Raw genomic sequence first — 27,176 nt, forward strand, 5'->3', positions numbered from 1 at the left:
AACATATTTTAGATTTGTAAGAGGTTATTTAGGCTTCAACATGTTCAACAGATATATATAACTTCCTCTAAAGCCTTCCAATGACTTTACAGTAAAACTAATAGGTGGAGGTGCACGTACTCCTGCTAGAGATAAAAAAACTGTTTCTACTGTAGTCTCTGCTCTGCTCTGTCACTGCAATTAACAAATTCACATAAACATATTTACGTCCTCACCAGTCCGGAATCATGTCCTAGCGCGTTGTCCCAGCTTCCTTCCTCCAGCATCAGGGACTTCCTGTCAATCAGCTGACTCATGCTGCGGTGCAAGGAATGCTGGGAGTAGGCCTGACTGAGGTCTGCTTGGCTGGGAACCCGCAGGACAGACATGGGGCTGAACCGAGGGCCGCTGCCAATCTTTGTGTCTGTCAGACCCTGAGAAGTAGAGATTCAGTGAGAGAGTCATTTAAAAGACCAGGTCAGTGTTTCAAGTGTTTCAATTCAAATACTCCATAGTACTACCAAGAAACCAACTACAAAAACACTAGTACAGGCCTTTAATCACTTGTCCTCCTGAGAACCAGACACTTAAAACAGTAATTAACTAGCTCTACCTAAGATTTAAATGTGTTATTAATCGTTATTATTATTATTTTTATTACTGAAATGACTTTTATTAATTGATCCGGTAACAGAATTTCTTTTAGTTGTCATAATATAAAAATTCAACAGGGGGCACTACTCTGCAAGGATTGGCCCTTTGGATCATTTAATTGAAGGTTTGTTCAAAAGCAAAACCAAAGCAGATACACATGAAGCACTTTCTCCTGAATCATAAAACAAAGACACCACTGAGATAACAGGTGGAAGAGCTTTTATTTATGAATTCTGTATTTATTCTTACAGCTAAAAGGTGCATGTGTGCACCATCAACACTGTATTTAAGTACAAACCAACATAATGGACACGTCTTACCCTCAGGCAGCACAACAAACCAACCGCTGTCTTTATGTGGTAGGTTTACACACACACACAAAGCATGCAAACGCCAACAAAGCAGACATGCGTAGAAAGGCAGCCCACAAAAACGCACAATGCACAATCTCATACCTCATTGTACAAAGTGTAGCTTTTAAGTATAACGTTGCTGATCTCAACACAGTCTGCTACAGTGTCAAACTGCAGGGGGACAGTAAAATAAGCATTTAGGGTTTGTGACGTTAAACACAAAAAAATAATCTTACTGTGGGGCGATCAGGGAGGAACACAGAGCCGGAGTGATGTTTAGAGCACAACTCAGGACAGGGCCTCTGAGAGAGAAAGAGAGAGAGAGGATGGAGAGAGTGACACCAAAAAATAAAAGGCCAGACAGATTTGAGAATGGAAACGGAAGGAACAGTTAAATGAATTAAAATAATACTATGTTGTGGAAATAAAAAAGCAACAGTTAAACTGAATGGAAAAAAAGTTACAAAATGAAGTAAAGCAGAAGATAAAGGTGGATATTTTTATTTTTATTAACAAAAAAAAAAAAAAAAAAAATGCTCATTGGGTTCTTCTTGTCCTTCACAATTTTATAACTAAAAACCTTCCGGAAAAGCAAGTCCTGGTCTAAATTGTATTACCCAGTTACTTCTCTGTTATTCCTCTTTCTAACCAACTATCTGTCATTGCTCCTTGTTAACAACCTCCTCTCTTTCTCAGTGGCTTCTCTGTTTCCTCTCACCCTGTATGTCTCTCCTCCAGCCTTTCTGGTCTTCTGTAGCATGACCAGCGGAGGGCGCTCTCTGGCTGATGGATTCTTCCTCAAGGCTCTGAAAGGGAGAAAAATGCATTCCCTTTTTTTTTTGTTCTTCTCTTTCAGATAAAAAGTCAGTAGGTATCCTGTTGTTTGTAAATGCACATCTAACATATGCTGAGTTGTATTGATGCAGTTTGACTTTTACAGAACACAGGAGATGTAATTATATACTTTCTTATGCTGTTAATGTCTTAAACTTTTTAAAAGCTGCACAATCCAATACCTTTGTAGCACCAAGCCCAGCAGGATGGCCAGCAGAAACAGCCCCAGCAGGGTCAACAGCAGGATGAACCACAGCTCAGAGTAAACCGGGGTGGCCGACATGCTGACCCCCTGTTGACCACCGTCTTCAGACTCAAGAGGACCTGCACAAAGGAAGTGAAAAAGAGATTCATTTTGTAGATTTGCCATTCTTTGGGGACAGTTTTATCATTAAAATGAATTTTCAGCTGACAGATGTGTGTTGTTTGTTACCGATGCCTGTGGCTGGGCTGTATCTGATGGTGGGAGTGCTGGCACTGCCACTGTCGGTGGTACAAGTCACCTGGAATGACAGAGCTAAGAAGAACAGAACAAGACAGACAAAGACAAAACATTGTTGGTTAAAGTGAAGCCAATGAATTTTGTAATTGCACCTGCTCTATTATAATTCTGCAGATGCACATAAGTTAGTGTGTGTATCCTATCCTACACATACACACGTGCTCTCACTTTTCTGTGAGGTGCGTGGGATATGCAGATAGCTGTAGAAGCCGGTGTAGACCCTGAGCTGGCTCTCAGTCACGCTGTACTCCTTCAGGTAGCCGTTGAGGGAGAAGGTCCCCGTCCAGTCCAGCCAGATAACCGTCAGGTTACTGTCCACTGAGAAGGGAGACACATACTGGGGAGCTGGAGAGACAAAGAAAGGATATAAAAAATGTGTTTTATGCTTCTGATAACTGGTAGCTGTAACGTTTCAGGGACTGAACTTGTTACCTTCGCTGAGTGTGCTGACAGTCGTCCAGTTGGAGGCAGTGCTACCCATGTTATTGAAGCAGGCAGCTCTCAGCTCATAGGTGGAGTACGGCTGGAGACCTGCACAGTTTAGTTGCGTTTAGTCAGAATCAGAACAACAAATGTATTTCTCTACACTTTTATTTAAATACTGAACATGGTTTTGTGATCACTGTCTCTCTTTCACTGTCATTTTCCAATGAGTTTTAATCTATTTTCTTTTTAAGTGTGTCTGGACAGCGTGGGTTTAAAAACCTGTAACATTGTAGCTCCTCTTTTTGCCAAAGAAACAGATTTCCATCGGTTCTTCAACGCAGGGGAGGGGAACCGGCTGGGGGGGCTGTGGGCACGGCGATCTGAGATGTAGCTCACAGCTGGACACAGGAAGAGTGGGTGAAATTACGGCGCATGCTTCGGGCTCACGCAATGCGAACTTTCTTAAGATTTCTCCTCACCTCTCAATGACTCCATTAGGAGCCAAAGGCTCATCCCATTCCACCTGAACAGAGCGGGAGGTCAGGGTGACAGGGCGGGGGGGAGGCTGACGGGCTGGTGGGGCAGACAGGGTGTGGAGCTTGGTCGGTGGACCCCGGCTACAACACTGGCACATAAAAACAAACAAGAATAACACTCTGCTGTGAACTTTCATTGTGGAAACGCTACTGTTGAGTCAAGTGATGTGTTGATAAATATTTTATTTTGAGTCAGTCTCATCTGCTTATATGCATTATGTATTTTTACCTGATAACAGGTGCAGGCCTCTAGTCTTATCCGGTACTGGGAGTAGGGACGTAAACCGTGGAGTGTCTGTTGATGGGACGTCCCCTCTGAGAGCTACAAGGAGAAGACATTGCGGAGAGTCATGATATTTTTAGTGGTCAGGGAGGGGTTGTAAATGGAGAGTGACAACCAAGGAATGTTACCAGAGTGTGATTGTTGTGGTCCAGCGCTAACACTCTGTAAAGGCTAACGATCCCGTTGGGTCTGGCCGGAGGGTGGATGGCCACCACGGCTGAGGTCGCTGCCACGTGCAGGAAAACGGGCGGGGCCACACCGTCGGGCGGAGCAGGTCCCGTCCTCCCACCGACCCACGGACTCTCACAACGACCAGCAGAATTCACCGCCCACACCTGTCGCTCACAAACAAACATCCATGTTCAACAGACTAATAGTGAGGCGAACCCCAAAACAAACTTTTTTCTCCCATCATCAGGATTTTTGATGCATTTCATGAACTCTTAATGATGAAAGCTTCTCTTAATTACCCAGCATCCACCAGACCAACAGAAGGCTATAAGTCAATTCACCGGACCATCCATCAAAACTACCATCAGCAGTGAGAGCAAAACCTTTTCACCATGCAACCCAACACTAACATATCTGCATGACAATTACTTTTCACCTTCATCAAGGAGTTATTCACACTCTCACACACACACGCACACACTTAGTAATCTTATTTGTGTGCCTGTGTTGTGTATAATTAGAGGGTGTACACAGCACAGGGTCAGGCAGGGTGGAGATTTGCATGTGTAAGTCATCTGTAGCCTGTCAGAAGTAGTGCAGAAGGCAGATGGATGGGTCTGAGCTTTAGTGTTGAAAGTGTGTCTCTGTGTGTGCGGCTTGTTGTTTGTGGCTATGATTGGGAGATTTCTGCGCGCACGGGTGTGCATGCGAGAGTGTTAAGAGTTGAATTAACCTCAATAATAGTCAATTAGGCTGTGATCAATCAGACTGATTGATCTAACTGACAGCACAGATGGACTGAGATGGTGGAAGGGAAAGAAGAATGAAGGATGGAGAGACCGGGGTGAGGAAGACGGGATGAAGGGTGGACGAGATGCAAAGAGAAGAAGCAGGAAAACAAGGCCGGGAACCGAGAGGAATTTTGAATGAATGTTAAAAAAACAGCAACAAAAAAACAATGCAAAAAAAAGGCAAACGGGTTCTAAGGATGTATCCTGAACAACAACAGCTCAAAAATGTTTTCCGTTGTGCATCATGATATTAGAGATTATTATATATTATTATGTAATCATAAAAGGCTGCAGCTTTTCTCTAAACATTTGTGGTTATGGTTGTGTAGCACAGGTTTACTGCAAGTCACTGGAGATTTTATTTGACTAAATCATTGTCACCTCACTAAATGTCAATGTGTAAAAACTAGTGTGAAAAAGGATAAATATTAAATATAACCTCAGTATTTGTGATTTTTATACCTGCAGTTTCTCAACAAAGACACCAAACGTCCCCATACCATGAAACTGTGAGGAACTGAGGCCATTACAATTTTCCACTCTGAGTCCGTCCAACCAGATACTGCATCAATCCTGCTGATAATGTTCCTGTTTGATTCTCTTTTTCACTTTTAACACCTGTTATTTACTGCACTTTATTTTTGTTTCCACTTAAACTGTGTGTGAAATTAATTAAATGATTCAGTTCTCCAGCAAAACACTATAGCAATAGTACAGAGGCAAAAAGAGGAGATATGAACCAGGAACCTTGAGTGAAGGCATCAGTTAAAATAATACTCTACTGCTACAGTTGATAGTCACATGTGCTTCATTTAATGTGCTGCAAAAGATGTTCCAGTATCAACTAGATGTTATTTTACTGAACGCAGCCTAAAGTAACAGCAGCAACTACACAATCAGCGGCTGACACTCACACTTGAGCTCAATGAGTAACAAGAAGATGCAGAATGGATTTCGGAAATGAATTCTAAATTTTAATTAAATATAATGATGGAAAATTGTAGCCATCTAAACACCATCTAAGAAATATTATTTTTATTTATGTATGATACCCCTGAAACATACAAATGTCTACAAAATATTTGATGTAGTTGTCATTACTAAAATTGAAGTGAGAAGCTTTCAGAAAAGTAGAATAAATCTTTACATGTATTCTATAAAGAGTGTCTCTTTATAGTATTATAGTACGTCCTCTCGGGTAAATGATGAAGAATGCAAAACAAAATGAGGGATGAAAGAAAGTGTGCATGCCTTTGTTTGAATATGGTGTATTAAAATCAGTTATGTAAATGAGAAATGAATGAACTGTTATTGATTATTAATAAAACGACACATGTGAATACTACATTTGAATGATACAGAGGTGACTTATCTGTCAGAATGTCATTTCTTCTCTATATTTCTGCAATTGAACAATTAGTTTAACTGCACTTATTGTGACACCGTCTAGATTGCAGCTCCCATTGCTTCACCTTTGATCAGAACAGACTTTTATTGTTATTGTAATTACATATTTGAAGCACAATTTTAATGGAACAGAGCGAGCAAAACGCCTCATTAAACAACTCGAAAGAAAGTGTAATAGCATATTGTTTTACAACATAGGTCCTGTGCAGGAGCTGTAACTTGACTTGTTGCTCAGAGCGGTTCTGATTAAATTCACTTGTGTCGTCATACAGAATTATTAGCTGCGGCAATAAAACATCTCTACCCAGCAACAACCATGTTCTTCGCCTGGATAGCAACACAGTTCGGTCTCGAAGTGACGCATGAGTTTGGGCTTGATTAAGAAGTTTGTGCCACTTAGAACAGAGAAAAAGTTCAAAAGTAAAGTCGGTCCAGATCACCTTGCCCTTGATCCAGTGCTAAAAGGTAGAATTCATCTCCCCGTCCGTATTTCATCCGTGGGCTTTTTACTGCTTTCTCTCCTCTCTTTTCCTATTGGGCCATGGTTTGGCTTATTGGAGACAAAATAAAAATATACCCTGTTGGCTGCCATGGCAGCAAATGAGCCGCCATGGCAACAAACGCCTCCAGGAAACTTCCATATAGTATTTGAGCCTTTTTATTGGACGGCTGGACTGCGGATTCGATTTAAGTGCTCTGATAGGCTGACAGAGCTACTTGGCGGGTGCATCTACTTGGGGTGAAGGGGCTAAGTTGTGTGAAAGTGGGCAGTAATTAAAACCAAGCATAAAGCTGTCAATAGGAGCTTATGACCCAGTGTAATTAGCCTAATATGATTTCTTTCTCTGCGCTGTGGTGTGCTAAACTAAACTGACTCGTCCTTGTGTACGCCTGAAACGAAGAGGGAGAAGGATGAGCGCCAGATATGAACGGAGACAGATTAACAGCTAAATAAAAATAAAGTCAGGCAGACAGACAGAAAGACAAACAGGTAGGTAGGAGGTAAGTGGACAGGCTGATAGATCGATACACAAGCTGAGAAAACATTCTTCCTGCCATTTCTCTCTGTTTTCAAAAACTAAGTGATAGCTTCGAATGAAACATCCATAAATGTATACAGTTCCTTAGCTCTCTCTCTTTCTCTCACACACACACTGACACATGTTTACGGGCACACACAAACACACTGAATACTATACTGTGTAGATGTGTTTATGGCCAACACACACACACACACCACCACCACCTTGTCCACATACCCGAATCCCCCACTAGCAAATCCTCAGGGGACGTGTAGCGGTCACCATTAAAAGGTCTTTCCAATACAAGCTCTGTTACCAAGGAGGCTAACAGTTAATTCGATTGGTTGGCTGGTAATCAGGAAGTGGGGTGCTCGGAGGGCCCAGTGATTAATGGCTCTGTTGCCCGCTCGTCATCTCCCAAAGCTCCTCCCTCCCTCCCTCCTCATGTCATAAATTAGGACCCTCGTAAATAAAGACGGCACCACAATCAAGCAAACTCAATCAATTACAGCGGTTCTCTGGCCTCGGCTCATATGTCTGACAGGCAGGAATGCTAATGTTATTGTTGCTTCCAAAGGGCTAACCTGTCAATTAGTGTACCAATGCACAGGCACAACGGCATGAATATGGACCGCTCCATTTAACACCTGTCTGATTACACGGCCTGCGTGTTTGCGCGTGTCTGTGTTTGTTGCAGAGAATGGATGCCGTTTTTAGTTGATGCAAAACACTGATACAATGATCCCTCTAGCTCTGCGCGTGTGGCGACACTTTTACAAAACATCTCATTGTGAAAGCAGGCTACATCGTCTGATGAGTCAGTCGCATCAGTCTCATTCGCAAAAGAGGTTCACAATAAAACATTTAACTCCTGTGTCTGATGCAAAGGACGAAACGCGGACATTTCTGGTGAAATAAGACCACAGTTTTTAAGCCTTTACAAAGACACAGCTGAAAAACAAACCTCTCACTAGTGTAAATTTTTCGTTTTCCTTATCCAAAAATTATGCTGTGATGTTTGCTTTTTAAAATAATATCTGAAATTTGAAAGGTCTCAAAATAAGTCAGCTTGTTCATGCTCTGTAGCATCAGATCATTATGGATCATTTCAGCATTTGAAACCGTTAAAGGGCTCAACAACTGCTGAGTCTAAGTAATTACTAATTTAATGGAATAAACAAGTAGTTAGCAGTTGCTACAGTTTAGCTGTTCTCACATACACACACATCTAAATGCACATAGCGTTATACCTGGTACTGGTATACAGTATACGGCTGCAGTCCGTTGTCTTTGCAAGTTGTAGACACGTTCCTGCAGACAACTGTTGCTGCCTCACTTCGGTGGGTGCCAGTGGCATTCTCCAGTCTGCGGTGCACCTCATAATGCAGGATCCTACCATTTGGCTTAGCTGGAGGGGACCAGGTGAGGAGGAAGCTGGTCTGTAGGCCGGTGTGTGTGTCAGGTTGGAGGTCCAACAGTGGCCCCGTCTGTCCAGCAGGGGGAGCTTCAGGCGTGAGAATAGAGGACCAATCACTGGAGGAGCAGCCCAGTGCTGTGCAAGCCTCCACTCTCACCTCATACCTGTGCACACACATAAACACACATTTGTAAGAGGTATCTTACTTCTTTTTTTCTTTTTTTTAAATTACAATCTGGTGATAACTTGCACAAGCCTTTCAGAAAATTCTGAAAAAAAAAACGTGAAAAACGTGTCTTGTTCTTGTATTAGATTTATTCAGAAACTAATATGCGTCAAAAGCTTTGTTTTCAGCCCATCTTCAGAGGGTGCTTCATGTTCTCCCCATTTGCAAATGAAAACAACTGAGGTTAATACAGGGTTATGATTTAGAAATGTCTGCTGTGTTTTTTTTAGAAAGAAAGTGAAAACAAAAACATGATGAACAGAAGTTAAATAGACAGAAGTTCACCAGACAAAGTGTGAGTGATCTTAATAAGTCTGATGGGCTTTAGTTATCGTCACCACATCCACACACTGCACACACTCAGGTACGCTGAAATTCTGACCATGTGACGACATATTTTTCACCAAATCAGGGATGATGCAGTTTGGCAAGTACTTTAGTATCACAACTTTTAGCACAAGCATCAGCATCAGCAATTCGTGTTTAAATGTCTCCTGACTAAGAGTGCACAGTTATGGTGTGTATGATTTTATCTTTCCAGGATTTTGTTTTCAATGTATAATTAAATGATATAAACCACTGAGGTTTTTGACACAGTCCTTTCTTTTCCTTTACTATCTTTACTAAGATAATGAAAGTTATTCATTTACTGAAATGAGAACAAAAGTGAATCAAAAAGAAATAAATAATAAATCAAAGCTAAAACTAGTGAATAATGTTCTGATTTTAACAGATGTGTCATCCAAGAGTTCCTGGGTTGTGGTGATAGTATTTTTCTGTTACCAAGAGATGGCACTCTGTTGCCTTCTTTTTTTTTCATTCTCATCTCTCATTCCTTCCCATTCCACCCCTCTGTTGCACAACCTACTACATAATATATGATGTATATAATGTAAATGTCTAAATCATTTTCATTGAGTTAAATTATAAAATGTTTAGTTTTTTTTTTTTTTACACAAAAACACAAACAAAAGCTATATGTATTTTTCTTATTTACCTGCAAACCAAACCAAACATGCAGTTAACTTGTACACATGCTTTGACCGGGATCAAAGGTAACAGTGGAGGACGTGTGCTTGGTCTCACCTATGGTAAGGAGCCAGTCCACGTAGAGTGGTGTGTCTGTCAGAGAAACCAGTGTCTTCTGGTGTGAACACAGAGCTCATGGTGCTCAGCTGGACTGGATCTCTCTGATACACAGTGTAACTCACAATGTCTCCGTTAGGACGGGCTGGAATACGCCACTCTACCGTCACCTGGCAACAACACAGACCAAAAAAAAAAAATAAAAATTCGTAACAATTCAGTGGTTCTTGATTCAGATTTTACTCTCGGAGCACTGAACAGGTGAGTGACCCACCTGACTTGTGCCCACAGGTGTCAGTATGGGAGGACCCACACCAGACGGAGCTGATGGGTGAGTCTTTGCTGTGGCGACGGTGCTGCTCACGGCACCTCTACTGTTGTTGGCCCTGACAACATAGCTGTATTCCACGTTTGGCAGGAGTGTGAAGTCGTGGTAATGGGTCTCTGTGCCGACGTAGATAACTTCCCCGTCTCTGCGGAGTTCGTACCCAGTTATGATGCCATTGGGGTGCTCGGGTGGTCGCCAACTAATCTCCACCGACTCTGGGCCAGTGACCTTTAAACGAAAAGTTAAAGGTCACATCAAACAGATCAAACAGTTACTTTTAACATGAATGTAAAATAGATGTACCAATCTACTTATTACAAATCTCAAAAAATAATAACAAACAAATGCATCGACTTTTCTTTCCACTTTTTCTACTGATAAATAGATAATAATAATTTCGTTAAATAAATGAATTAAAAGTCTTCAAAGCACATCACAATGTCCTTCAACCGAATTTGAACTGAAATCCACAGATTTATGTATCACACATTCAGTAGAGGTTTTGATTGAATGAAGTCAAACACGAACAAAGACACCTTAAGCGTGGGAGTAGGCAGGCCAGCAGGAGGAGCCTCCCCAGTTACAGTGGACATCGTGACGCTGGTAGTGCAGCCGCCATTGGTGCAAGCAGACAGAGCCAGCTGATATGACGTATGCGGCTGCAGACCTGACAGCACTGTACTCAGGTCTCTGCCACGATAAGCCTCTTCATTATTCAGTTCCAGCACATATTCTGTCACCTCTCCATTCTGAGTCGGTGGTCTACTCCAGGAAATATTTATGCTGTTTGGTGTGATGGCGTCCACTTTGGGAGCTCCCACTGTTGCAGGTGGAGCCTCTAGAGTGGTGATGTTTGAATGAGGGCTGGTGATACATCCCTCAGATGTGCAGGCTATGACTGAGTAGCTGTAGAAAATAGAACAGAACAGAATTAAGTTTACTTTTCTTATTTGGAACAGATTTATCTGTAACAATTATTTGGAATAATGAGAAAATCAGAAAGTAGAAAACAGTCTGTAAATAATATACCTATATGTTGAAAATGGCAGGAGGTCTTCATCCGTGTAGCTGAGGACAGTAGGGTCAAAACTAAATGAGAAACTGACGTTGTTCCTCTGAATCCTGTAAGACTGAAGTACTCCATTAGGCTCCAGAGGAGGAGACCAGGACACCAACACCTCACTGGGCCGGCCTCGGAGATGACTGACTTTTGGAGGGGCTATGCCACGAGGGGGGGCTTGTCTGGTTGTTACAGTCACCCACGGGCTGCAGGTGTGTCCAGCTGGATTACGAGTACAGACGCTGAACTCGTACTCTGTCCAGGGACGCAAACCAGTCACTGTATACGAGAAGCTTTCAATTTGTTGAGGGGATGTTTCTCTGAAAAGCACCTGTTGGATACAGCATGGATGAGTGAACCTGATGATTTAATCTGAACAGCAAGTACACAGTTCCCATTTAAAGGTGAGAACTGAAATACAGTGACCCCCGTAGGACGTATTATAATGTTTATATACTGACATATTTGTATTAGTTATAGAAGCATGACTTGAATATTTGATAAAGGATATTTCAACTTACGAATGATTGATACTAAACTCAGAAAGATGTTGGGTTTAACTTACTTTCCCCCTTTCCATATCTTCTTCCTTACTCCTTCCCCTCCCTTCTTCCTCCGTTCTCCCAAGCAAGAAATACTCGCCAATCGGCCCGTTGGGTTGGGAAGGTGGGTCCCATGAAAGTGACACACGATCGGGGCCGACTGAGAGAAGCCTGGGAGGCGCTTGGGAAGCAGGTGGTGCAGCTGCTGTGATGATGTGCTGAGGTGGCGTGTGTGTGCATCCTGCTGAGGTACACGCTTCCAGAGTCAGAGCATAAATGGTCCATGGCTCCAAACGACGAAACAGGAAGCTGCGTGAGAGCCCGCTGAACTCTAGGTTCCCCTCACTGTACAAATTATACATCTGCGAGGGAGATAATATAATAATAATACTGTGATTTTGAGGAGCACCAGACTTTGACTTCATTGTTTTTATTAAGGATTTTGCATGTACCGTGATGACTCCATTTGGAGCACGTGGTTGATCCCAGCTGAGCAGTAACGCCCTGCCCTGCTCTCGCTGCTCCACTGTGAAGTTAGCCACGCCGGCCGGAGAGGCCTCCAGGGTCCTAATGTCCACCCATTGGCTGAAGACACTGCCTGAAGGGCCACAAAACATCTAGGCTCAACACAAGTGCTCACAAGCTGGTGCTTTTATTATTCATCCCTGATGTTTTAACTGATCTTATCACATTCGACCCACCTGCCCCGTTCACGGCTTCCACTCGTAGACTGTACTGACTGTACGGTTCAAGACCATACACAGTTGCCTCCAGGACTGAAGCCTATAAGAACGGGAAAGACCAAGGCATGATATTTGAAAAGATGCAATAAAATGCAGGGAGCTAAGAGAATCAAAAGGAGAAGAAATTAGAGAAAGTAGGAGAAAGAGATGGAAATGCATAAAGAAAATTAGATGTAGACAAAAGAATGAGTGTAAAGAGTCAGAATAAATAATTTCAGATACATAAAGTCACAGAGGAAGTGGGTAGAATAACAAAGCAAAGGGAGAGAGAGATGAATTCAGTTACACAAACAAATCCGGCATGAATAAATACCAGTGCGTTACTCATTAAAATGGAATATGAAGAGGAACACAGAAACAAAAGCAAGCTAAGATGACATAACATGGGATTTGTGATATCAACATTTTAACATACAGGCTCTGCCATGGTAAAGTAAGCAGACACCAGAGAAGTGGCAGAGACAGAGAGAGACTGGCAGGCAGACGGCTGTCCCTTATGGGTGAATTCAAAGCTTCCAGATTGAGTGTTTATGTCACACATGCACCCTTTCATATCACATACACAAACACACAGGGTGTCTGCCAGTAGCTTTAGGCAGTGGAAGCCAGCCCAACACCCTGGCAAACACAGGGACAGTGTGTATGTGTGTGTGATACAGTGGGAATGCCATTTACTAATTGATAAGAGACTCACTGTTGTTTCAAAGGGCCCTGGCGTGCAATGACATGGTAGTCTGGGAGCACCAGGCTCCAGGACGTAGCGATGCCTGTGTGAGCGTGTGTTTGTTTATGAAGCTCTGAAGCAGCTATGAGAGAGATGTTTCACTTAGTGCGTGTGAACATATTTGAGTGAAAGTACAACACAGGAGCCTGTATTTTTTTATTAAGTGTTGACTCTGCAGTTAAAAGGTGTCTGCTCAGGACTGTATGCTCACACAAAACCAAGCATATGCAAAGAGATTAACTGGTAACCCACTTCAATGCCGCGGCAAGAGGATCAAAAAGTCTCCAATTCAAACAGAATCAAATGAAAACCCTGACAAATCACCGTAGCGTGGCACCAAGGATGAACTGTCTGAACAACAACCAGAATGCATGTATTCACTGTTTTCATGTCTGGAAGCCAACATATTTTTCATCCACAGTAAAATAGGATTAATAAGCCCCCAGACACCTAGACACAAGCTAAATCCTCCTGCAAATCACAGCACTTCTCCGTAGACGGAGGGAGGGAGGGACGCAATGAGAAAGGGTGGGGAAAGGGATGGAGAGTGATAGAAAGAGAAAGGGGCGGAGGGAGAGAGGAATAAAGACAAAAGGAAAAAGAGATGGGAATGAAATGAAGTGTGTGTAAGTAAGGCAATGTAGGGCAGAGAGTTAGAAAAGAGGGATAAGAAAAAGTAAGAGGTGAGTAAGTTAATAACTGCTGAAGGAAATAAAAAAGGGAGGCAGGAGGGAGGGGGAGAGAAAGACAGAGGGAGACTGAGTGAAGTAAAAAAAAAAAAGAGGGAAGAGAGCTAAAGTGAGAGAGGGAAAAAAAGATAGATGTGGCAAAAAGGAGAGACAGATTAAGTGAGCGGGAATGAGAGATCTCTCTACCTTAAAAGCCAGTGAAATATGTGAGGCATGTGGCCTATAAAGCGGTTAACATATGCACATTGTCAATAGCAGCATCTGGCGCTGGCAGATTTTATAGGAGCATGGAGACTCTGCTACATGCCTCTAGATGGCAATACATTCAAACACTTTATCACTGAAACACACCACATTAACGGCCTGCTCGCCACACACACACACACACGCACACACACACACACACGTACACGCACGCACACAGAATCAAGTACTGCGAAATTCAAACACACAGGCACGTAGACGGGCTGTAATCAAATGGTGTAACACTGAAACACACAACTATTACATTACATTAACAGCTCCCTCAATAACTATTTCTCTCGCATACACACACATCCACACGCCACGCAAACACACACACAAATACACACAATTCTTTCGCATCAACATCTTCTAAAGCCCATATTAAGGAAAACGTAGACAAATACATGGCGCTAGCAGAGAAATCATGACATGAATAACAGAGCTGCAAGGTAAATGTAACACCCTCTAATATCTGCAGTGAAGATAAACCTGTGGGAGCACAGGAGAAACTAAAGACCACACAGCTGGAATGGTATTCCCCAATCTTGTAATTGTAAGGTTTCGGTCTACACTTTTATTTTATGCAGGATCTGACCTTGACGTGTTTAAACAACTAGACCTGGCGGTTCTGGAGATCACTCCATGTTTCACTGCCAATTTGTGGGTTTGAGCTGCACTGCAATTTAGCAGAAGCCTCTGATACCTGCAACGTACGTATTTTACAGATCTTGTAAAAAAATGCAACATTATAGCTGTAGTGGTTGTCAACGACTGTAACGTTAACAGGCGCTTTTTGATAAATGGTGGTTTTTCTGTTCAGCCTAGTTTGAGAGGGAAAAAAAAAAAAAACCTATGAAGATCACATGAAGAGTTACAATACGAAGAAAGGGTTCTTGTCAACCTGAATCCAGAGCGTGTGAGCATGTACAGTACACGCGTGTGTGGATGATCAAAGTCACCACTTAATCATACAAAATGCAAAAGAACAGAGGGGAGCAAGGAGTCAAGAGAAAGGAAGAGACTGGGGGCCGTGTAAACAAGACAGAGGGAGAGAAAAGGAGACAATGATGTGGAAAGGAAGGAAGAGACAAGACAGGTCTTACTAATTTATACATTAAAGAGCTCTCGGATCTTACATGGTTCAACACAACTTAGCATCGAGGGCAAGGAAGCAATCTATTCAATCTTTTTTCCCCCCTCATTCTCTTTGGTGTGAGAGCTGAGCTACAGCAGGGGTACTCCGGATAGTGTGTTTCTCTGCACGTGCAGCCTATATAAAAGGATCAGCGTGCATTTGCGTGGCTTGATTTGGTGCACGTATACCGATATCTCTGATTTTGTGTGTGCGTATGCATGTATCCTAACAAGCCCGCATCTGCAAGCACTTTTGTTTTGTACCCATGTGTCCCTAAAAGTGAGTATGCGTGCAAGTGCACATCTGTGTGTGTGTGTGTGATATTCAGGTAGAGAGGCATGGTGCAGCCGGGGGGACAGTGTGTGATACTAATTAAGAATAACCATGTGTATTTGTCAAAAGAATTATGCTGATTATCTCACAAAGGCCCCAGCACTGGGCCCCGCAGAGAGACAGAGACAGAGAGACCGACCAAAATTAGCATATGGCTGCACACATGCATGCACACACACACGCACAAACAGCCCCTCTCCATCTCTTTGTCTCTCATTCACACACACACACACACACACACACACACACACACAGACACACACACACACAACAACACACACACACACACACACACACACACACACAGAGACACAAGCAGGTAAAAGTAAAAAGAGCATACATGAAACAAGCATGCCTAATGACAGGTGAACGGGGTCCAACTGCTCTGCCTTTGGGATGATTCTCTCCACAGACCTTCTCTGGCCTCGCTGCTCTGTTACATTAAATCCCGGAGAGATAATAAAGCGCCACGCTGCTTCACCTTTTCTCAAGCGTCTTACTTCTTTCCAGTTTTGGTAAAACGTGTTAGATGAAACACGATGCGATCAGATGTGACTCATCTGAGCTCGATTCAGTGGAATTCAATTCAGTTCAGTTGAATTCAACGCAGTTCAATTCAATTGTCCAGTCTATTAGCACAAGCTGTGTCCTGACCAGCCCTGTGAGAGCTGTAATTGTTTTCAGAGGTTTCTGAGGTGAGCCAGTGCACCACACGCTGATCTCTTGCACCCCATGCCAAGCTCTCAAGCCAAGTTTGTGTGCGTGTGTGTGTGTGTGTGTCTATTTATGTGTTCTTGCCTAATTCAATGCTGCTGGAACAATTGCCCTGTGTCTGTTTGTAAATGCCCTGCATGTGTGTCCCTGCTAGTCAGGGTGCGTTAGACAAACCCTGACACATACAGACGTTTGTGCGACACACACACACAGACATACACATAAAAACAGACACACACAGAAACACAACTACAGACACACAGAGTGCCGTTAGGCATGTGTTTTGTCTGTGCCCAGCACAGATGTAGAGAAGGACTGTAGGGGTCTGGAACAGCCATGCTCACTTCACACCGACATCTATGATTGGCTTTGTTGGCTCCAGACCACAGGAAGAGCATATGTGGTGTGTGTGTGTGTGTGTATATATTTATATGTATATACAGTGCATACAGTATATAACTTCAGCATGTGTTTGTAAATTTGTGTGGACATATTATGGGCTAAAGGACTGTAAAATGGAGGGACATCTTGTGAAACAACATTTGATAAATGCACAGGTCTGCTGGTTTTAATTATGACAGAAAATTATGTGTATTTGTACAAACAAAAACACAGAGAAAAAAACAGAGACAGGAAGGCCTTCACAGAGTTGAATGGACAAATACACTATTTATTTTTTCTCTTCTTTTTTATACTCTCACACACTCTCAGTGTTCCTCTTAAGTGATGGCCATCATACTGCGGCTGCAGCTCTAAACATCCATTAGGACAAGTGAAGAGCACTACAATGGATGGTGTGGCCACTTCACAGACAGACACACAATAACACACAACCTGTCATTATTTTGAGGAAGAGGATGTAAGAAAGAGAGTGATGCGAAGAAAGAAAGAGGAAGAGGAAGAAGAAGAATATAAAGTCACTTGGGGGGAAAAAAATCACTTGAAGAAGAGGGAATGAAGGGGGCAAGATGGTGGATGAGTACAACATAAAAACTGTAATTTGACACAGAGGCAGGGAAGCCTCAGATAGAAATGTAGTGATGGTGGGAGAAATAAGGAGTGTGCAGCGACAGAGGGAGGAGTCGCAACAAAGATGATGAGACAGAGGGAAAGATTGCAGTGAAAAGATCAGGGAGTGTTGCAGCCTGATTATTTGGCTGTTTATGCAGAATGCTGAGAGCCCTCCAATCAGAGCTGGAGACATCTAACTAAGGGGTGTGATAGGCAGAGGGCCTAACAAACTCTGCATCCGAGTCTCCTTATCCTCTCCTATAATCCTTCCTTCCTCTCTTCACCTGTCTCCTCCTCCTCTCTTAACCTCCTCGTCCCTCGCCCCTCGGTCTCTGTGCACTCAGCTCTCCATTTCTCTCTTCTCTCCACTCCCGTTGTCTCCCTCATTTGTTAGAGGATGTCACTAGGAGCAAGGACAAAGCCCTATCATTCCTATTCAACCATCTTCTTTGCCTTCGCTCACTGTCTTTGGTGTTTAAACTGAGCTCAAAGAAAGAGAGGGTCAAACCTAAAGCAGTTTAGCTTTTGCCCCAGTCCAGCTTGACTGTCCAAATTAACACAACTTGTTCACAGGTTTATCATGTGTCAACACCTGTATATGTTTTTACATCATCATATGAAAGTATGCTATAAAGAATCTTTTGAGGCTGGACTTTTATTGCTGATACAAACAATGTGGGTGATGGTGGGATGTAACACACCTGTGACCAAAAATGTGCTGCTAATACAGAAAAGTCTGGCAAATGACCAACAGAAAATACTTTTTTGGAGAATAATAATAAACTGATTAATAAGTCATGTTGGGGTACTTGTTTACTTTACGGCAAAGCAAGGCCAGTGGTTTCCTCCTTCTTCTAGTCTCTGTCCAGAGCTAACGACCTCCTAATATTTATCCCACACCTATAGGAATGGCATCAATGTAATCATCTAACTTGGACCTAGTAGATATTTAAAGATGTTGAGGGATTCCTTCAAAGTGCTCGCTTTTGTTTTTTATATGACTATGTGTATATGACTGGTCGGGAAAAACCCTGCTCTTGCCAGGACAGATACATTTTCCTAGTGAGTTTCATTGCATGAAAACATGCAATAAGGATCAAGTGACATGTATGATTCTTATACCAGTCTCCAATCTGACATACTCAAGTATTTCCAAACCATGCTTCCATATTCATGGTGTGTGTTCAAATAGAATCAGATATGTTTATGGTGACCAGTGTTAGACATGGTCACCATATATTCTGACATGTCCATCTTCATACACCGTGCCCAAACACAGTGTGACACACACACACACACACGCACTGAAACCTCATATCGGCTTGGAGAAACAGTTCGCCGGCTGGCCCTCGCTGTCCCACACTCTCTGACGGGCTCTTAATGGTAAACTAACAGATTGTAAACATGCTGCTAGCTCTCTCTCTCTTTCTCCCCACTTCTCATATTAATCACTCTCTCTCTTTCTCTCTTCATCCATCCCTCTTTTCCCCTCACTCTCCGCTTCCTTCACTTCTTTCCCTTCCTCCTTTACTCCGTTCGCTTCATTTTTCCCCCCACGTTCCCCATCCCTTCTTCCCTTTCCCTCTCCCCTCCCTCTTTCTTTCTTTTTTCCTGGGGTATTTTTTAAACAATGTGTCCTTCATGTACGGTTGGTTACGGGGCGTACAGAAGGACATCATTAGCGCTGGTGGTTAAGCTGTAATTTACACCATTACCGAGGTAGGGGCCATTTTTATTGCCTAGTAAATTTCAGCTCTGAAATATTTAGACCATATGGCTCAATTTGTGTAATAACCTTAATTTCCAAGCACCCTTCAGCTCCCTTCAGCGCCGGCTGTTGTTGGCGGATGGTGGTGCGTGTACACGTTTGTATGCGTGTGCACAGTTTGGATTTGGCGCGCGCGCACACACACACAAACACACACGCGCAAACACGTACGCAGAAACAGAAGACATGGCAGAAATGTTAACACATGCGCTACACATAACCTTTTACGCACTCTCTTCCGCACGCTCTCACGGATTCATTCATTCACACACACAAACACACGCACGCACACCTATGTATGCATGGCGGTGTCAGATTAATAGGGTGTCAGCTTCTGTTTGGGTGAGGGAGCGTCAGGCGTCGGCCAGATGGTTCTCAGGGATGATGACTGTCAGGGGTCCTGCTCTGATCAATGGGATGTATTAATACAGCACACACACACACACACACACTGTTGCATATACACACACAGACACACGCAAACAAAAATGTTCTGCATGCACACAGGCGCACACGACCATATTCAGACATATGCATGCACATAGAGTAACACGTATACACACACGTATGCCCACGGTCTCCCTTCACCAGCGGTCCCAGGGGCCACACTGTAACATCTGGAAGAGCCAAGGGAGGGAGGAAAGGACAGCAGAGAACAGAGAAGGAGGTGGTAGGCAGGAAAATACAAAAAAAAAAAAACTGAGAGCAGGGACAATGAAAAAATGGGAGATGAGTAAATGACTGCATATGGAGTAAGAGAAGGGAAAGAAGACGGAAAAAAAGGATGGAAGAGGTAAAAGAAGGTGGTAAATCAGATGGAAGAGAGGAGACTGGAAATGTAACATTTAGAATAAGAGGAAAACAACATAGAAGGCAGACAGACAAGAGGAAATGGACCAGGAAAGTTAAAAGATAGTCAAGGCTGTGAAAAGATGAAAAGAAAGAAAGGATGAAACACAAAGTAAAGGAGAGGAGTGTATGGTTGAATTATAGTTGTTCAACGAAGCCCTCGGCCAGAACTGACAGAGAGCTACATGAACACCGTTAGCTCAAACATCCATTTGTACATAGATAAGAGAGGACGTGGACACAGAGCAGGAGACATCTGATAGATGAGCAGGGAAATAAATAAATAAAAACAAAATAATGAAGGAAAACAGAAAGCAGAGGACAGGTAAGGTAACCACAGAGCAAGAAAGGCATCCTGACAGGGTTGTGTGAGTGACTAACATGTCTGTCAGGAAGGTGTAAGGCATGGAGAGTGAATTTGTGTGTGTGTGTGTGTGTGTGCGTGTGAGACTATGTGCGTGCCAGGCGGCGTGTAGGGGTCTAGCGAGGCAGGCCGCCTGCGCTTCGTACCCTCATTCCGTCCGATTGCCATGACGACCCCATTAATCAGCCAAGCTGGCACAGAGCAGGGTTCCCAGCCCAGCCTGAGATCAATACACACACACACACCAAATTGACACACACACACACACACATGCACAAACAATGCAGCTGCAAAACTAAGACATATTTAGTGTAAGAAAAAGGGCCGACTGGTGAACACTAAGGAGAGAGCAAAGTTACTTGATGATGAAGAATCCATACTGTACAAAACATTGAATTAAGCACCACTTTAAGATTTAATGAATGACCACTGTGAGCACGAGGGATGCACACAGTTAATAGAAACAATTCGCACAATCCTTTACAAGTCTATCCTTTTCACATTGTTTCAAAACTTATTTGCTCATCGTCCTTTTCCTTTGTGTGTTGCCAAACATTGCAGTGCATGTGGTGAAGGCAACGGTGTGACAAATGACCGCCACCAAAATAAGTCTATGCCATGTCAATGAGCTTCTCTCTCTTTCTCCCACACACACACACACACACACACAAACACAGAGTGTTCCATATCAATGAGAAGGTGAAAGGTCTCCATTTACATCTTGTATTAATTATGAGTGACAAGCCAAAGGTCACAGAGGGAGAAGAGGCCACACGTATGGACAGAATATAGATCTATACTTCCAAAGCTTCTCCCTCTTTAGCTCTCCACCTTCCTTCCCCTATCTATCACTCTGTCTCAGCGCCCTCTTCTCCATCCACTTGTCTCTTCCCCCCCTTCCACTTCTCATCTCACTAATTCCAGCTCGTCTTTCTTTTCTTTTTTACCTTTTCTAGCAACTCCATTGCCAGTTTTCACTTTATTTTTTTAATCTAAACCTATATTTATCAACCTTTGAACACACTACACATGCCAGAACATACAGATCACTACAACGTATTGTTTAATTACTAAGTGACTTATTCCTCTTATCCTGTCTTGTTTTTTATTTATTATTTAATTCAATTTTTTTTTCAAAAGAAAGAAAGAGAAAGAGAGAAAAACTAATTCTAATTTTCAAGACTGAGTCTGAGGTACTGTTGCAGACACACATACTTGTGTGTGGTGGCATGCGGAGAGGAGGCCAGCTACTGTTGGCCAATATCTCATTGCAGCTTTGGGTGAACTTAGCCTGCTTACTGTGCTGCCAACTCATATTGAGACTAGATGACAGCTGTTAACGGTAACATACAGTGTGTGAATGTGAAGTGCGTGTGTGTGTGTGTGGTTTTAGGAAACTTATATTGTAGTCATTCTCCCTGTTGAAGCATCAGACATAGCACAGAATTGTGGGAAGGGCCCTGGAGAGTAGCAGGCCTTGGGCTCAGTGAGTGAGTGTGTGTCTGTGTGTGTGTGTGTGTGTGTGTGTGTGTGTGTGTGTGTGTGTCTTCAGACCCCTCACTGGTAAACAGATGGCACCAGCACCACAGGTAGACTCTAAATTTCTTCACAAGCATTGTGAAAGACAATAGACACACATAGACGCGCATACACACAATAAAATGTAAATACAATACACTTTTATTTATTTCTCTAATGTTTTTAGCTTTGTCTGTGTAAAAGTGTGTTTCCATATGTGTCAATAACGTTATGGAGTTATCAGTACAGGGAAAATGCTCTGGTGATACAACATGCAGCAGTGGAATACTAACAGTGATTAGAGATGAGACTATGCTTCAAGTTAAATAAAGCTCTGGGTGTTCATTCTGTGTGCGTGTGAGAGAGAGAGCATTTACCTCTACAGTGAGAGCTGTAACAGTGGTTGAGTTGAGTGTTGGGTCCTGTTGCTGCTTCTTGTAAATCAGCCTATAATGGGAAATGAGACCATTGGGTTGTCTCGGTTCACTCCATTTCAGGTGGGCTGAGTAGGCCCCTGTCATAGAACACAGCATGATTCAGTGATTCAATGTGAAAACATTTTAAATATACCAGATTCCATGAGACTGTGTGAACTTACCTGAGGGTGTTACAATGGGAGCGGACATGTCTTGAGGTTTGGCCTCTAAGGTCTGAGCTAAAGTCCACTGACTCAGAACTGAGCCTTTTGAGTTGTGAGCCCGAACCCTGTACTGGAAGTGACTGAAAGGTCTCAGGTCAGGGCTGGCATCAAAAAATTCAAGCGGCCCACTGGACCAGATGAAAACCAGCAGCTCCTCCTCGGTTCCCAGGGGACGCCTATGGTAAAATGAATTCTTGGATTAGATTTTCTGAAAACCCAAACTATAAACATGTATATTTTATGTAAATATCCTATATGTCCAGATACCTCAAATTAACACAGCAGAAGGAATTTATTGTGAATGATTTGGAAATTTTAATACCAAAGTAATCAAAGCACACTTTTTGTGCAATTCTGGTGTAATGTATGTATGTGAATTATATTGGAGAACATGTTATCCTTAACTGTTTTTGAAATCAGGTAGTTTGTGTGGATTTGTAATAAAAAAGTAACATCACGTCTAAAACATTGTGTGTAAGTCACTGGCTGATGCAAGCAACCTGAAGTCTTTGGTAAGCCCATTTGTCTGTCGACGCAGGGTATAAGGTGTGTGTATGAGAGAGAGAAAGAGAGATTTTCCTGTTTTATCCAAGTCCCTGTCTGCCTGAGTCTGATCATGCCAGATGTGTCAGTGTGTTTGTGTGTGTGTGTGTATACTGCTATGCTAATGTGTGTTTCCTGAGGACTTAAAGGGCTTAGTCTGGTCTGACCCTGCATACAGATCACACACTCTTCGGTCAACAAGCGGACCACGACCTTCAGCATGCATTAATACGCACATGCACAGATGCACATCCGCTCACACAATACATAGATTGGTAAGCAGACTTTTCTTGGAGAGACATCACCAAAACTTTCACCGGCTGCTGTAGTCTTTGGGAATGGTTTTGCCACCTAGTATTTGTAATGGTAAGAAATGTTTCGCCTACATCACAGGTTAAAGAAATGAAACACAATGTGCCAATTTTTATCATTTCAGTTTATTTTTGCAGACCTGCTCTGGTTACTCAGCTGGGCTCTTAACAGGTTTACATGTGAAACTTCCAGACTGTTACCTGTATATATGGTAGGAGGTGATGAGTCCGTTTGGTTTTTTGGGAGGTGACCAGTGGATCTCCAGCACACTGGCTCCTGCTGCTTTGACTGTGGGGGGCAGGAGACCTTCTGGGGCCGTCTCTAATGTCTGGACATAGACACCATCTCCTACTCCGCACCCATCTACAGAGAACAAAGTAGAACATTTGTGGAATAAAAATACATGCACAAGTCTCCTAGTGTTACCTTATTACACAACATATCGTTATTAGCAGCTTAAAGGCTGTAGTGAGAGACTTCAGCTGAATCAGGCTACACTATCTCCAATGAAAAGGTCATTGGTTAACATTAAAGTATTTTTTAACCTGCCTGGACGATAGTTCAAGCATAAAACTTTGCCTCCAGGACTATAGTGTCTGTTAAAATATCAGAAATGCAGCTACATTAGTCACAAATAGAGCTGACAAGTGAACTTGTTGATTGGCTCAATTTATTACAGGCAGACGACCTTTGAAAAGAAAGGATTCTTACCAGTCTGACAGGCCTGCACTCTTATGTAGTAAGTGGTGAAGGGCTCGAGACCGGTCACAGTGAGGTGCAGGTCTTGACCAGCCTGACGCTTTATGGCACTGTCACTCCCTGGATTTAACAAGATGTTGTAGTTCACAGGCTGGCTGATGTTCACATGAACTGTGGAATGAGACAGATTATGATTAGGTTTAGCAGCTCATTTTAAACTGAAAACAACAATGTACAACAACGTACAGCTAATTTTTATTTCGTTAACATTAAAAATAGAACAAAAGCAAAACTTGTAATGAAAAATTCAGAGACCCCATTTAGTGCTTAGGATATGACTTGTAAGGCAGGTCAGTATCTGCCTTTCTGGAGTGGTAGCTGATTATTTTTTAACTCTGTTCTAACACACAACAGCTACAAGCTGTTGGAAAGATGAAGCAAAAACTTCAAATGACTGTGATGGAGTTTTAAACAGACACACATGGCATGGGTTATTCACACATCTATGAGGGCAGCACTGATCAGCCACAACATTAAAACCACCGACAGGAGAAGCAAACGTTACTAGACATGTACCACCCACCTAGACCAGACCAGACACCCCCACCCCATAGTTATGACACTTCGTGATGACAGGATACAGCCTGACACACACACACACACACACACACACACACACACACACACACACACACACACACACACACACACACACACACACAAACGATTCAGGAACAACTCAAAAAAGATGAATAACAGCACAAGGTGTTGACCTCCAAATTCACTAGATCCCAAACTGATCAAGTATCTGTGGGATGATCCACAGAGGACCCGCCCCTCAACCTATAGGACCCAAAGACCCCCACTAACAACAGTGTGTTTCCAGACACCACAGGTCCCCCCTCAGAATGACCATGTCCATTCTCTGATGAGTCACAGCAGGTTTGGAGGCACAAGGAACCTACACAATATTAGGAAGGTGTTTTTAATGTTATGCCTGATCGCCTAATTATTTCATTCTGTTTTATTGATATTCAGTGTCCTGACTGGTTGGTAGTAATTATAGACCCATTTTGTATCGAAAACACATAAATCTACCTGTACTTATATTTTTGGCCTCATGATTCTGGCAGCGAGGTCTCACAACCAGACAAAAAACTCACAAATGTATACATACAGACAACACTCACACAGACACACACGCGCCCCTAGACTTTGTTAATATTCTCGCCGGAGGTTTTTCCATAATTCAGGCCAACTGTATTGTGATGGGTTATTCAACATTCATGAACTCTGGATATCTCGAGAACGAACTGATTACCAGACAAATGAAAGACTTCAATTATTCACCCCCCAACTCACATATGCACACATGCACCTACACTCACACACACACACACACACCTCTGACTTCAGCGCATGGAGCCTTTTACATGAACACACCTTTACATAATCCACACACACACACACTAAGGGATATTTATGTGTGAACACACACAGAGGTGTTAATGCCGTATAGGTTTAATCATCACTGTGATATTTAAGTTTTATTATGTACAACCAAAGACCTGCTTCCCCATCTTCTATTTCATACACATCATGCCCACAATTACAAACACATACATAAACTCTTGCCTACAGCAAAAACCATACATGTAATGCATTTCCTGCGGTTCCCCACACACGTAGGCACAGACAACCACAAACACCACGATGGAGAAACTGATCTTAGAGTAAATGTCTTTTTAACAGCCATACGTCAGTGCTTTGGCAGTCAGTTTATGCATATGAAGATGCACATGCACGAACACACTGTCAGAGAGTTAAGCATGCACACACACACACACACACACACACACACGTGCGCACACAAGACGAAAACACTCCAGACTCCGGGCTCAGGGAGTTAACCAAGCGTGAGAACCCAGCCGATATTTCCTCACCTTTAAAATCAGCCCATAATGACAATAGAATAGGCCTGCCTATGGAAATATCTCAGAGTGATGTGCACGCACAAGCATGCGTGCACGCACACTGAAATACACATGTATAAAGATGCATACATAAACACAAACACAAACACACAGAGGCAAAACCCACACACATTCCACACACACAACAAAGTGAAGTGTCTTTGCTAGTTGGCCTTTTAAGCAGTTTCTGAGATGGGAAATCAGCCTAATGAGAGAGTAATAGTCAATGATAGATGGGTTAGGGCAGACAATCACTGCCCCATAAGCATGAGAGCCAGCTCCAAGTGTATTCTCATGTATGCCTGTGTATGCGTCCAGGTCTTGAGAGGCCAGAAGGTGAATGGAAAACTACTCGGGGCTTTGTTTCAGTTTGACCCCTCTCTTTAAGCAATGTTTATAACCGTTAAGCAAATTCGAAGTCGCTTTTTATAACGTTGCAAAAGACGCATATATCAATTAGCTGCCTTTCCATTAAAAGTGAATTTATTAGGCGGCATAGTGTCTCAGTGGAGGATGCTACAGGCTACAAGTTACTCTCAAAGATGAAAAAGCTCATCAATCGCTAGAGTTAATTAGTCGTTGTGTCAGAACTTTGTCACATATATTTGCTTCCGTTTTCCATTAACCACATTAAAACTTATTTTTTTAAAAAGCAAAGATCCAAGTAAGCAACACCATTTTATAAACTGTTGAGGAGATGTTTTATTTTTGCCATTTTTATTTTATATATCATTTCCCTAAGCTCGTTCTAATGTAATACTTAAAAATGAATGCAGAAATACTCATTATGAAATCACACCATATATTTTCTGGGACTGTAGCACAATATCACCACAATAATTTTAATTGTTTCAGCTTTGTTTCTGAGAAAAAATGCCAGAAGAATAAAACGTATTTGTATTTATTTGTATCTTTAAAGAACAGGTTTAAACTTACAAATTGTAGGGACCTGCTATAAATTAATATGTTCTGTCATCACAAACCAAACCAAATTTAAAAACCATATTTTAAATTGAAATGACTAAATATGGCTCCATCCACAGAAAATGACTTCAGGCCCATCCATTACTCCATCCGTCCATACATCCTTTCATTTATATTGCTACTCACCAGGGGGGGACCAGGCAAGAGAGATGGAGTAGGGGCCCAACACTGTCACATTGTGGGGAGGTGGGATCCCAGTGGGGCATGAGACTGGTGTTTGTATAACATATTTGTCACTCACAGCAGTCCCACCCCCCGTAGTAGCCTCCAGCTGATAGAAATACCTAAATAGATAATGTTATAAAGAGGGGTGT

The 27,176-nt window shown here is 42.6% G+C and overlaps 1 protein-coding gene across 1 annotated transcript in view; it reads right to left on the reverse strand.

The window, feature by feature from the left end:
- Positions 1 to 27,176, reverse strand: part of ush2a (Usher syndrome 2A (autosomal recessive, mild)) — a 176,135-nt gene that overhangs the window by 2,878 nt on the left and 146,081 nt on the right. The window contains exons 70-93 of the mRNA XM_047580544.1: positions 26,989 to 27,146; positions 23,918 to 24,076; positions 23,407 to 23,569; positions 22,310 to 22,527; positions 22,089 to 22,225; positions 12,319 to 12,400; positions 12,070 to 12,215; positions 11,641 to 11,979; positions 11,045 to 11,406; positions 10,552 to 10,921; positions 9,962 to 10,243; positions 9,688 to 9,857; positions 8,209 to 8,539; positions 3,696 to 3,902; positions 3,514 to 3,606; positions 3,228 to 3,373; positions 3,028 to 3,146; positions 2,755 to 2,853; positions 2,491 to 2,667; positions 2,254 to 2,337; positions 2,003 to 2,144; positions 1,705 to 1,792; positions 1,223 to 1,288; positions 216 to 413 (exon numbers count right to left, since the gene is read on the reverse strand). Of these exons, the coding sequence (XP_047436500.1) occupies positions 216 to 413; positions 1,223 to 1,288; positions 1,705 to 1,792; positions 2,003 to 2,144; positions 2,254 to 2,337; positions 2,491 to 2,667; positions 2,755 to 2,853; positions 3,028 to 3,146; positions 3,228 to 3,373; positions 3,514 to 3,606; positions 3,696 to 3,902; positions 8,209 to 8,539; positions 9,688 to 9,857; positions 9,962 to 10,243; positions 10,552 to 10,921; positions 11,045 to 11,406; positions 11,641 to 11,979; positions 12,070 to 12,215; positions 12,319 to 12,400; positions 22,089 to 22,225; positions 22,310 to 22,527; positions 23,407 to 23,569; positions 23,918 to 24,076; positions 26,989 to 27,146 (4,336 nt within the window). The remainder of the gene's footprint in view (positions 1 to 215; positions 414 to 1,222; positions 1,289 to 1,704; positions 1,793 to 2,002; positions 2,145 to 2,253; positions 2,338 to 2,490; positions 2,668 to 2,754; positions 2,854 to 3,027; positions 3,147 to 3,227; positions 3,374 to 3,513; positions 3,607 to 3,695; positions 3,903 to 8,208; positions 8,540 to 9,687; positions 9,858 to 9,961; positions 10,244 to 10,551; positions 10,922 to 11,044; positions 11,407 to 11,640; positions 11,980 to 12,069; positions 12,216 to 12,318; positions 12,401 to 22,088; positions 22,226 to 22,309; positions 22,528 to 23,406; positions 23,570 to 23,917; positions 24,077 to 26,988; positions 27,147 to 27,176) is intronic.

The sequence above is a fragment of the Mugil cephalus genome, chromosome 3 (assembly GCF_022458985.1).
Source record: "Mugil cephalus isolate CIBA_MC_2020 chromosome 3, CIBA_Mcephalus_1.1, whole genome shotgun sequence".
Classification (NCBI taxonomy): Eukaryota; Metazoa; Chordata; class Actinopteri; order Mugiliformes; family Mugilidae; genus Mugil; species Mugil cephalus.